The sequence below is a fragment of the Cyrtonyx montezumae genome, unplaced genomic scaffold (assembly GCF_038088225.1).
Source record: "Cyrtonyx montezumae isolate F1298 unplaced genomic scaffold, pur_monq_1.0 scaffold_27, whole genome shotgun sequence".
Taxonomy (NCBI): domain Eukaryota; kingdom Metazoa; phylum Chordata; class Aves; order Galliformes; family Odontophoridae; genus Cyrtonyx; species Cyrtonyx montezumae.
In genome coordinates this window covers 2,996,210-3,008,719 of record NW_027072014.1, presented here as the reverse complement: position 1 = coordinate 3,008,719, position 12,510 = coordinate 2,996,210, and the positions used below count along the sequence as shown (strand labels likewise).

Sequence of the window (12,510 nt, the reverse complement as noted above, 5' to 3'; positions counted from 1 at the left end):
TGGCTTGTGTAATTGTGGCGCATGTGTCACAGTCATGGATAACCTGTGCAATAGCATCCATAGTTAAGTCCACCCCTCTGTCTCTAGCCCACTTATATGTTGCATCTCTTCCTTGATGGCCAGAGGTCTCATGGGCCCACCGAGCTAGAAAGAATTCACTCTTGTGTTGCCAGTCCAAGTCTGCTTGAGCCACCTTAACTTTGGCAGCTCGATCTACCTGATGGTTATTTTGCTGCTTTTCAGTTGCCCAGCTCTTAGGAACATGAGCATCTACATGGCGCACCTTTACAACCATATTCTTTATTCGGGCAGCAATGTTTTTCCACAGTTCAGCAGCCCAAATAGGTTTACCCCTCTGTTGCCAGCCATTTTGTTCCCACTGCTGTAACCACCCCAATAAAGCATTTGCCACCATCCATGAGTCAGTGTAAAGATAAAGCACTGGCCACCTCTCTCGTTCAGCAATATCTAAGGCCAGCTGGACAGCCTTTACCTCTGCAAATTGACTTGATTCTCCTTCTCCTTCAGTGGCCTCTGCAACTCATCATGTGGGGCTCCACACAGCCGATTTCCATCTGCGGTGCTTACCCACAACGCGACATGATCCATCTGTGAACAGGGCGTATCTCTTTTCATTGTCTGGTAGTTCATTATATGGTGGGGCTTCTTAAGCACGTGACACCTCCTCAGCTGGTGTTGTTCCAAACTTTTTACCTTCAGGCCAGTCCATGATCACCTCCAGGATTCCTGGACAGTTGAGGTTTCCCATCCGAGCTCGCTGTGTAATCAGCACAGTCCACTTACTCCAAGAGGCATCAGTAGCATGATGGGTAGAGGGAGCTGTCCCTTTGAACATCCAGCTCAGCACTGGCAATCGAGGTGCCAGGAGGAGCTGCGTTTCAGTACCGATTACTTAGGAAGCAGCTCAAACCCCCTCGTACGCGGCTAACATCTCCTTCTCAGTTGGAGTGTAGCGCTCCTCAGACCCCCTGTACGCCCGACTCCAGAATCCAAGGGGTCGGCCTCGGGTCTTTCCAGGAGCTCCTTGCCACAAACTCCAAGTGGGACCTTCCTTTCCAGCAGCAATGTAGAGGATGTTCTTTACGTCCTGTCCCGTCCGCACTGGCCCCAGGGCCACAGCACGAGTTATCTCCTGCAAGTGTTCAGGAGTAAAATCCCATGGCACCAGGGGACCCCATGCTTCTAATTTCTTTCCTAAAACTGTACACTTTCCCTGCCATTCAACATTCTGTTTCTGGGAAAAGCTTCCTCCACATGGTGTAAAGTGCCATTATAAGGGATACATTCAGGAGGACTGATATCCCAATCGTTAACATAATCCCTAAGCTGTAATCTTGAAAATTCATAAGGAACTGAGAGGAGAACCTGGACACCCATTCAAATATTGTTTGGTTTGTTAACATGGTATCGTTCGTTACATTAGTTAGGGTGCCCAGGTATTTGGTAGGTGCCTCCATCACTGCTTTTAGTTTGTCATATAGGGACCAGGCTCCATAGATCAGACTGGCAAGCTTAACCAAGTTCCAATACGTTTTGAGCATTAAAAGGGAAAAAGCAATGAAATACAATCCCTGTAAGGGCAGTTTTACAAGAAACAGTAAAAACATTTTTTTCTTTTACTCAAACAAGCTGGCAGCACCCGAAAAGTTTACAAATATCCCAGAAGAACTGGCAGTACGCCTGGACTTCAAGGTCATGTTTTGCCATATAGGACCGGCAGTACAGATAAGCTTCCTAACAAAAGACAGAGATTCACTCTAAAAGTATGTCTCTGCCCGGCTAAGGCAGAGAGTTTTGCCCCACGTTGGGCGCCAAAATTGTCAGCGGTTTGCAGGACAGTTTGAACCGGTACCGTGACAATTGAGGCAGGGGACCCACAGGCCCACACCCCAGGGAAGGGGAAAGGGAAAAAGGAGAAGGGAGATGGGCCTAGGAACAAAACAGCTACAACGATCTGAGGAGGAAACCTAATTTACTAAATAGATATCAGAAAGGAAAATGAAACAATATTATATAATATAATTGGAATTGAGGCAAATGGATCAAATAAAATGAGCGAGAGAGAGAGTGTCCAATAAACCGAAGGCCTTACGCTAACGCTGAAGGCGGACGGCTGCAACAAACACCCACTGCTGTGCTCTGTCTCGAAGGAAAGAGAGAGTCCCGTGACCGCAGACAGTTTTTATCTTTCCCTCTGGGCGGAAATATGTAAAAAAGCAAAGTATCGCAAAGTCCTCTGGGGAATGCAGTAGTTCTTCTCTTCTGAAACAGGTACACCCAGAACTATCAACGATCCACGGAGCTGGAGCATTAACTCTTTAACTCCCAATACTCCACATGATGTTATAATGTGGAATATTGTTAATACAACAAAAATCATAGAACCATAACACTACGGTACTAAAGATGGTTAGCAGACATGTTGCCAGACAGCCACCAGTATCTGCTGGGGGAAACCCTAGGGCAGCCAGCTTTACCACAAATTACATCTCTATCATACAATCATTTTAGACTAGTTTGTCTTTTCATAGGTTCTGGTATATTAAACTAACTTTGATAACTCAGATATTTACAAATAAACAGGATCAATAATACAAAATACTGTTCCCAGTTGGGATGCTCTAAAGCTATAACACAACTTCTGTAAGTGTTGCAAAGCAACTGTGTGGCACATGTTACTTACACCACACAATTTTGGGAAAGTGGAATCAGTGCGACTGCATCTGCTTTGGAGCACTACTTTATTTTAAGGATATGTTGGTCCAAGGAGAAAATTATTAAAGATGCCTGTGTCAATTAAATGCAGCACACTGTGTCTGCTGATTGTTCTTCTAATTGAATGCGTGTGATGATCGTCTTATATGATCGTCTTATAAGCAGTACCAGTGCAGTTTTCAGGACACAGGAATGCTCCCTGGTATCTGTGGGGTAAATAACTCCCAAGGATGGTACTCCACAAAGAAATAGTACAGGGGATGGTATAATTTAAGTAGTTCTACATAAACAGTAAACAAATAATACAAAAGAGAAGATGGCTCACCTTTATAATAACAAAGCACACAGGGGACTCCACATGGGAGGAACCTCCAAGAAGAAATCCTTCCCTGGTGGTGGTCAGCCCTTAAATGGGGTTTGGGAGAGGTGGAACCAGGCTCCACCCCTTCCACTCACACAGGTATATCACCTTCACCTGTGGGCCCATGGCTGACTTGGTGCTCACCTCAGGTGACCAATCAGTGGTTCAGGCTGTGATTCAACAGTTCCCATACACTCCACCCCTTCACAACATGAACCATTGATCAAGTAACCATAAGGTGAGCTCCCCTTGATACAGAGACCCAATACATCGCGACGCTTACATAATTGCCCGTTGCAACGCATGTTGATGTAATCTGAGATGAGTGATGATTGGCATATCAGTCGGACTCTTCTTTGGGCCAGTGCTCGGTGGTATCTACTGGAAGCATGTAATCACACAGTGCAGGTCCATCTTATGTGTCATCAGTCCCGGTTAGACCATCACCAGATGCTGCACATGGTCTTATAACAACTCTGGAACACTGCAGCATTGTTTGGTTCCTGCTGGCGACTCATAAACTTATGGGGAGTAATACAAGTGTTTTAGAGGTACCAAGAGGGGAAGATCCGCTCTCCAGGGTAAGATACAGGCCGTATTCCTGTCTTGGGTTAACACTTCAGCTTGTACAGGGGCATGCCCTGGCCGCCTGTACCAAACCCTTTGACCCGATGTCTGTGGCTGTACAACTATATCAGGCACGAAAGGGGGTGTCCTGATCTGCCACAGAGACATGATAGGGGTCCCCTTAGCAATGAAGACTGGAGTGTTAACCATTATTTCAGTAGGCTATGTACCCATTACCGGAGGGGCTACTGAACCCCCCACCTCCAATTATCTCCCCCAAGGATCAAGTAGGCCGCACCATCGTGGTCCTACCTGCACCTTCCAGGGCCATTTTATTTTATTGGTACCTGGTTTTAGGTCCTCAGGGGCAGAGAGCAGAAGATTGTTCTCACGGCCAATCTGAGGTCTCATTTCATTATTGGTGCCCGTAATTTGGATCCTAAGTGGGGAGGCCCATGTTGTCTGTAACATTTTCAAGGCACTGGGTCTGCCATCTCTAGGTCTTTCATTCAGGTCCCGCAGGGTCTCGTGGAGTCTCTTTGTCCACCCCTGCAGGGACTGAGAGTCTGTCTTCAGGGCAGCCTTGAGAATACCATTGTAACGTTCGATAAGGCCCTGCCCCCGTTGGATTATATGGCAGGTGGAATCGCCACTCAATATTATTTTCTTCTGCCCAGCGTTGTATCAGTGCACCCGTGAAATGACTTCCTTGGTCGCTCTCAGTGACTTGCGGTGTCCCGTAGGCAGCCATCAACCTTGTGAGTGCCTTTATAGTGTATGACTGGTTGGCTTTTGGTACTGGATAGGCCTGCATTAGCCCACTCGCGGTGTCGACACAGGTTAGGGCATATCTCGCCCCCTCAGACCGAGGGAGGGGCCCAATATAATCAACCTGCCACCTCTGTAGAGGATTGTGTTCTCTAGCAAGGACACAACTATCTCTGCAAATATTCAGGATACCATCACCAGGTTCTTTGGTTATAACCATCCACACCTCCCGCAGCTCTGCCCACTGGCTGCTTTGACCATCCCCCTCTTCGAACCAGATTGTGTCTGTGGCAGGATGGTACGCTACTGCTCTCCACTTACTTGGGTTGCCCTTGCTGGACCCATCCGTGTACCAGGCATCTTCAGGAATAGGATATTTTCCTTCCTGGATGGGACTCTTCTGTGGTGGAGCAACCGAAGTTTGTTTCGGTGCATCACTATGATACGTTACTGGGCCAAGAATCTTCTGGAGCTCTTCTTTCAACGGTGAGGAAGACAGACTACTCCTCTGACTGAGATAGGCGACCCATTGTGCCACCGTCTGCGCCTGAGCCACCCCCGTCTTAGGAAGGTGGGTCAGATCTCTTACCCACCCCTGGATTGGCAATGTAGTCTTGACTGTAACTTCGGCTGTTTGGGTTATTGGCTCTACCGCTTGTAATGCGGAATAGGCAGGCAATAACTGTTTTTCAATCATACTATATCTTTCCTCTGCTCCATGCCACACCTGAGACCAAAATCCAATGGGGGTCCAAACAGAACTCTGATGTTGCCACAGGCCCAGCCAAAGCCATCTTGAGTTACGTGAACATCTATCTCAGCTGGGAGGGTAGGATCAAATATACCCAGTGCCTGGGCTTGTTTAACCGCCTGTTTCGCCTGTTGGAAAGCATCATGTTCTGTTCTCCCCCAATCCCATAATTGGCCCTTTTTGGTAAGTCTATATAAAGGTCTCAGCAGCTGCGCCAAATGAGGTATAAAGGAACGCCAATATCCCAATATACCCAGGAATTCCGGCAGCTGCTTTGGTGTTGTAGGGACTGGAAATGCCTGAACCTTATCTATGATGGCATCAGGTAACACTTTGGTCTTTCCTGACCAGACTACCCCTAGAAATTTTACAGACAGTCCTGGACCTTGCACTTTTTGAGGATAGATAGCCCATCCTCTTTCACTTAGGTAGGCAGTTAATGAATCTGCTGCCTCCCCTACTGCTTCCGGTGAGTTGGATGTTAACAGGAGGTCATCGATATAGTGGTATAGGTTCACATTGTCTGGTTTTCTCCAATCAGCCAGGTCACGTGCCACCAAATTATGACAGTATGTTGGTGAGTGCACGTACCCCTGTGGCAAGACCTGAAAGGTCCACTGCCTGCCTCCCCACGTAAATGCAAATTGATCTTGTGATTCTTTAGTAATAGGTATGCTAAAAAACGCATTTGCTAAATCCAGGACACAATGGTAGGTTTTAATTTCCCTACTATAAGTGTCCATTAAGGAGGCAATATTGGGTACAGCAGCATGGATGGGCGGCGTGACCTTATTCAGTTCCCTATAATCCACCGTCATTCTCCATGTTCCATCCGACTTCTGTACTGGCCATATGGGGGAATTATATGGGCTGTGTGCAGGTCTTATAATACCTACTTTCTCTAATTCCTGAACCATCTTTGATATTTCTTCTTGCCCCCCCGGGAGTCTGTACTGTCTTACATTAGTAATCCAGCGTGGTTTTGGCAAACATATGGGCTCATGTTTCGCATGGCCCCTCAATATTGTCCGTATTGCCCGGATACTAATGTACCTCTGCCGTAGTCTGAACTCTCCCACTGTTGTCTGGAGAGCCAGACCCCATAGAATGTCTATGCCCAAGATATATTCTGGAATTGGGGCAATCGACACCTTATACTCCCGGGTCGGGAGACGCCCAACCCCCAATTTCAACCACGTCTGGGTGACTGGAATAGTCTGTCCCCCAAACCCACCAATCATCACTCTATTACCCTTAAATTTTGTTGGGTCTCCATATATAATTGATGTTTCTGCGCCGGTATCCACTAGAGCCATCACCTTCTGCACATTTGTCCTAGACCAGAATATTGTTAATTCTACATAGGTCCTCCGGTCACATCTGGAGGCCCTATGGGGACCAGTGTTTTTCATTAATCCATGAACTTTTCCAGATCCAAATCTTTTGCCACAGGTGGCTCAGGCACTGTAGCCCGCAACACCTGTGGATGTTTTTTTCTTCTGTTTGGTATTATGAAAACAGCCAGATTCCAGGTTGTTGTTGGTCTTTCTTGTATAATTCGTACTCCCAATGTTCTGGAGCACTCTGAAATTTTTGATCATTTTTAAGCTGTTTCCACAGCTGTAACAAAACATGGTTGGGTTGCCCATCAATTTTGGTAAACGCAACCCCAGCCCGTATGAGGTCATTAAACATAGTCTTCCGGGATACCCGTACGGGGCCTGATCGGGGTATCCGTGGAGCAGGCTTTTTAGTTTTAATAGGGAAGGCCTCAGCGTCTTCCACTACACGAACATTGCGCCTGGTTCTTACGCGCTCCGTCTCCCCTAAGTCTGCCACTAACTGGGCTGCCTGCTGTATGATGGCCTATGATGCCACCAACGGATTTAGTATGGAAACTAACATCCAATATAGGTGGGAGGGGGCCTGCTGCAGTATCAGATCTCTCATGCCCGCTGTAAATTTCTCTGTATCGGGGCTTTCAAAAGCGTCTGCGTACATAGCCTCCCTCATACCTAGTTCACTGATGTATGTCTAGAAGTCCTCCGTAGAGGACCACAAACCAGTATTAAGAGGAATATCGGTTTTGTTAGGCCATGTTAAGCGGCACGCTGCCATCAACCAATCTATAATAGAATGGTTTTCATCATTGTAGTGGACAGCTGCATATAACCTTTGTCTCAAGGCCGGGTTTATTGTTATGGATGCTAATTTTGACATTTCTGTCCCATTCACTAAAACACTTTCAGCTCCTGCATCCCATAACCTTAGGAGCCATGATGGTATGCTTTCCCTTGGTTTTTCATGGAACCGTTGTACTAGGTCCATCAACTCATTAGCTGTATATGGACGAGCGGTCACATGGAGGCAGGTTTCAGCAGGGGGCCATTGGTCAGGAGGCACCCCTGCTGGTCTATCCTGTACCTTTTTTGTTTTTTGCGTTATAATAGGCCGAATCTCAAATGGGTCCATCATAGATGGAGTTTCGAGATCTGCCTTAGAGATCTTTTTTCCTGTCATATCTGAGTCTACCTCCTCTGAGTTTTGGATGTCCTCTAACTTTATACTCCATATTTGTCTTGTGGGTACATTTAGGCCAGGCTTTTTGGTTGTTAACATACCCAAGCTGTTGTTCAAGTTTCTCAATACGCTGTCTTAATAATTGATTTTCAGTCTCCATGTTAACATTTGCAGTATCTAATTTAAGTATGGCCATTACTAAAGGCCAGGCTACTGCAGAGGCGGCTAGCCGCCGCTCCTTGGTAACGAGTATGTCCTTATCTAATCCTAGAAAGTAGTCAGTCAAATAGGATTGGGAGGGAGAGGCAGTCCCTGGAACCCGCATGGGTCCTCATTTCTCAATAATGGATGCCAACCCATAGTAGGGTGACCCTATGAACCCTGGAATTAGACCAGGGATTGTCTGGTCTAGGGGGGTAACGTTCTCCCCCCTGGCCCATTTAAGCATATTCAAATAAAGGACATGCTGAGTAAGTATGGATTATTATTACTAGAGCTGCCTGTCTCGCCAAGTGTGGGGTAAATAACTCCCAAGGATTGTACTTCACAACAAAATAGTATAGATGATAGTATATTTTGGGTAGTTCTATATAGATGGGATACAAATAATACAAAAGAGAAGATGGATCACCTTCAAGATGTCAAGGCTCACAGGGGACTCCACCCCTTCCACTCACACAGGTATATCACCTTCACCTGTGGCGCCATGGCTGACTTGGTGCTCACCCCAGGTGACCAATCAGTGGTTCAGGCCGTGATTCAACAGTTCCCATACAGTATCCCACAGGCTGCCTGTGTGTCTTCAGGGCAACTGTTCCAGTACTTATATAGCTTCTGGTAGCCCTCTATGCTGGTAGAGGCACCTTAGGAGTAGCAAAGGGGTGGTAAGCACTACTGATGGGGTGGTGGTTACTATCTCTTTTCTGTCTCCTGGGATTTTGGAGAGTTGTGAATTTTCTTAGAGCATCTCATCCTCTCTGTGACAGTATTAAAGTGAGGCATGTGGGACAGGCAGGAGGGGGACTGGAGCTATTCCTTCCCTTTCTCTAAAGTGTCAGTGGAATTGAGGTAATTGTCTATCCTGAAAGTGCTTTTAAAAACAGTGTATCAGCTAAGATTGGTAACTTAAATGTGAATGGCAAAGCCTCTATTTGAAACGAGATTGGTGGACTTGTATTCTTTTCTTTCTGGTGTAACTTTTCAGAGGCTGCTAACTTCAGAAGTGAAATAGTGACCACATTTGTGGCTTTGTGCTGGTTCTAAGTTGTTCATCACCCAAGTTTTCTCCATTTAAGAGTCTCATATGTTATGTAAAATAAGCTGTCATTTCTCAGAGTATTTCTGATGGACCTGAGATGGACTCATGCCTCTGAGAACATACTGGCCATTTACATGCCCATGCTGTTCTTTGCTTCAGTCTGCTGCTCCTTTCAGCTTGTGCCTGTCACTGGAGGTTCCTTTTAAGGAACTTTGTGAATCATTGAACCAGTTTGTAAAGAAAGAGTTGTTTAATGTTGTTTAAATTTCATAAAGTTGTTCTATAGTTGGGTCTTAAAATACAACACTAAAACTGTGCAATACATATATTCTGTATGCAGTAGGAAATAGTACTCAATTATTTAATCAAGGAGAGCACAAAAATGAGAAGCATCACTACAGTTAGGAAAAGCAGTAAATCAATGTATACATTGAAGAATGCGATTGCTGAATGGTAGCATCTTGGAGCCAGGGTGTGATCATAGAATGGTTTGGGTTGGAAGGGACCTTTAAGATCATCTAGTTCCAACTCCCCTACTTGTCACGCTCCAATATAAAGGAGGGAGACGAGGTTCTTAGATTATGTGTATAACCAGTGTGAGATTAAGAAGCAATGGTTCAAATGTTGGTCCAACCAGTTTATTACCAATATTGACCAGGGAGATGGGGAAGGCGGACACGGTTAGGGTGATGGGGAAGGGAAGGCGAGCGATAGGAAAGATAGGAAAGAAGCAAGGATTTGTACAACGAGGGGAAAGTCACCAGCCAGGATCCTAGGGGCGGTCCAGTTGTAAGCGGCTCCGACAGTCCGAGGCAGAAGAGCAGGGGTGGCAGAAGCGGGGAGAACAGCAGCAGCAATGGGCAGCCTTGAGCAGCAAGCAGTTGTCTTGGAGAAGCGGCACCGGGTCAGCACAGGAGAAGCAGCGAGGGGTTGGCACCGGGAGGGGCAGCGAACAGTGATCAGCTCGTGAGGGTTCAGATGGTAGAACACCTTGAAGGAGCAGCGAGGTCCAGGAGAAAGCAGCATGTCTCAGGCAGCAGGCCCAGGAGGGAGTTCAGCAGCAGGGATCAGCTCATGAGGTTTCTAATGGAAGAACACACCAACCAACAACAACAAAACCACAATCTCATGGTGGTCGATCCCTCTTTTATCCTTCATTTCTCTTGCCTATGTGGCAAATCCCGTGCTAGCCTGCCAGGCAAGCTTCTCCTGAGATGGCTATCTCCCCACGGAGATGAGTACCACACAAAAGAGTGTTAAGCGGCCACTGAGCTGGAGCTTATCTCTTTCGTTGCCCCAGGATATGCCCATCTGCTTGTCCCTTAGACAAAGGGTTTCACAACCCTTGCCCAGGACTATCTTGTACATGTTCAGACATATTCATCAGCAAACTTTGAGGCAATGGTATAAAATATTAGTCTCTTACACTACTATAGGCAAGGACACCTCCCTGTCGACCAGATTGCTCAAAGCCCCATCCAGATTGGCTTTGAATGCTTCCAGACAGGGAGCATTCACAAGCTCACTGGGCAACCTGTTCCAGTGTCTCACCACCCTCACAGCAAAGAATTTCTTCCTGATATCTAGTCTAAATCTACCCTCTTCCAGTTTAAAGCCATTTCCCCTCATCCTGTCTCTATCTGCTTTTCTAAGAAGTCCCTCCCCAGCTTTCCTGTAGACCCATTTAAGGTACTGGAAATCTACTATAAGGTCTCCTCGGAGCCTTCTCTTCTCTAGGCTGAAGAGCCCCAGCTCTCTCAGCCTGTCCTCGTAGGGGAAGTGCTCCAGCCATCTGATCATCTTTGTGGCCCTCTGGACCTGCTCCAACAACTCCATGTCCTTGTGTTGAGGGCTCCAAAACTGGACGCAATACTCCAGCTTGGGTCTCACGAGAGCAGAGTAGAGGGGCAGAATCATCTCCCTTGACCTGCTGGTTCTCTTGATGCAACTCACGATACGTTTAGCCTTCTGAGCTGCATGGTTCAGTTCTGGCTGTAATGGTTCAGTTCCAGATGCACGTGGCCTTTGGTTGTCACCTTAGGGTAGCTTATACTGAAAAACGAACAAAGACAAAAAAAGAAACTAACCCAGAAACAACTCTTGAAAAGGGAATTTTGTTAGGAGCTAGCCTGAGGAAATTTTGCCTGTTTTAAGGAGTATTAGAGCTGTATCAGCTACTTAAAGTCAGAATTTGTTCACTCTTTAAAAACATGATCATTTACTTTGAATCACGCGTTTCATTTTGATACTTTCCTTCATATAGAAAATATAGCATGTGATGTCTGTCTAAGTGCAAGCCTACCAGTGCTCTATCTTCTATGTGGAAGGAAGTACTCTGTACATTTCACCATGTTTGACATCATGGTGTTTTGAATAACCATGTTCCATATTCATACCAACTTTTTGTTTTTGTTTTCAATTTATGCACAGCACTTGCTCTGAAATTTGGGGACTGAGTACACCAAACACGATAGATCAGTGGGAAACAACAGGCCTTTACAGCTTCTCTGAACAAACCAGGTGAATATTCTGCCCTCTCCGTCATAGAACCTTGTGGGAGGGATTGGCTTTGGAGGGTCTGTCATGGGATGCTTTAGCTGTAAAATTGACTAAATGCTTCTTAGGTCTCTCATGGTACAGCATTTTAAAACATTTCCTTGCCAGTGTAGCAATTCAAATGTTCTCAGCTGATGTTTTGACCAATGAAATCCTAGTTGAGGAATATTCATTCTTTTTTCACTTAAACCCAAGCTCTGATGTGGTTTAGTATTTTTATTGACAACATTGGTCTACTTAATTCTTCGGACCTAATCGTACAAAGTGTTTAAACTGCTTTGTATGTCATGAGCTTTCAGTTAAATCTCACTAATTGTTTTCAATATGAGCTGCTATAGAACTGCTTGTAAATTCTTTAGTAGTTAATGGTGGGCAAATTCTAAGCAGGGTCTTTATTTTTTCATGTAACATTGCTTGATTTGTGTACTGAGGTTTGTCTCCCATCCCATAACAGTCATAAACATCTGCATTTGTGTAAGCATATGCAGTCTGTCTTAAAATTAGCAAAATGTTTTCACCTGGTAGCAAGGCAGAGAAAGGCAAGAAGATAGTGTGCAGCCCCTGTGAGATGTGTGTTCACACTTGTTGCATCATAGTCACACTGCCATGTGGATCCCTTGGGCAGCTGACTGCTTAGAGGCTGATTTGCAGTCCCTGGGGAATTCTTAAAGCCATAAAGCATCCATGCCATGGCAAAGCCTTGAAAATTTAGAAACTGAAGAGACTGTTAAGTGTGTAATTTTCTTTCAGCAATTGTCTTCTGCATTTAAAAAATGTGTACAAACCGATCATCTCAAAAACTTGGTTGGAGATAAAGTGGCTTTTACTGACCTCTAAATTCACTGACAATAATATGAGCAGTTCATAAATTTGTTATAACAGTGTTTGATGCCATCATTTATCTCCCATTTGAAGCCTTTTAACAAGAGTACAAACATCACTAACAGTATCAATCCACTGAATTCTGAAAATGAGCAAACTGCCCTTCCTCTA

At 45.6% G+C, this 12,510-nt stretch overlaps 1 protein-coding gene across 1 annotated transcript in view; it reads left to right on the top strand.

The window, feature by feature from the left end:
- LOC136051199 (mothers against decapentaplegic homolog 2-like) overlaps window positions 1-12,510 on the top strand; it is a 167,348-nt gene that overhangs the window by 86,755 nt on the left and 68,083 nt on the right. The window contains exon 2 of the mRNA XM_065740534.1: window positions 11,392-11,481. Coding sequence (XP_065596606.1) covers window positions 11,392-11,481 — 90 coding nt within the window. The remainder of the gene's footprint in view (window positions 1-11,391; window positions 11,482-12,510) is intronic.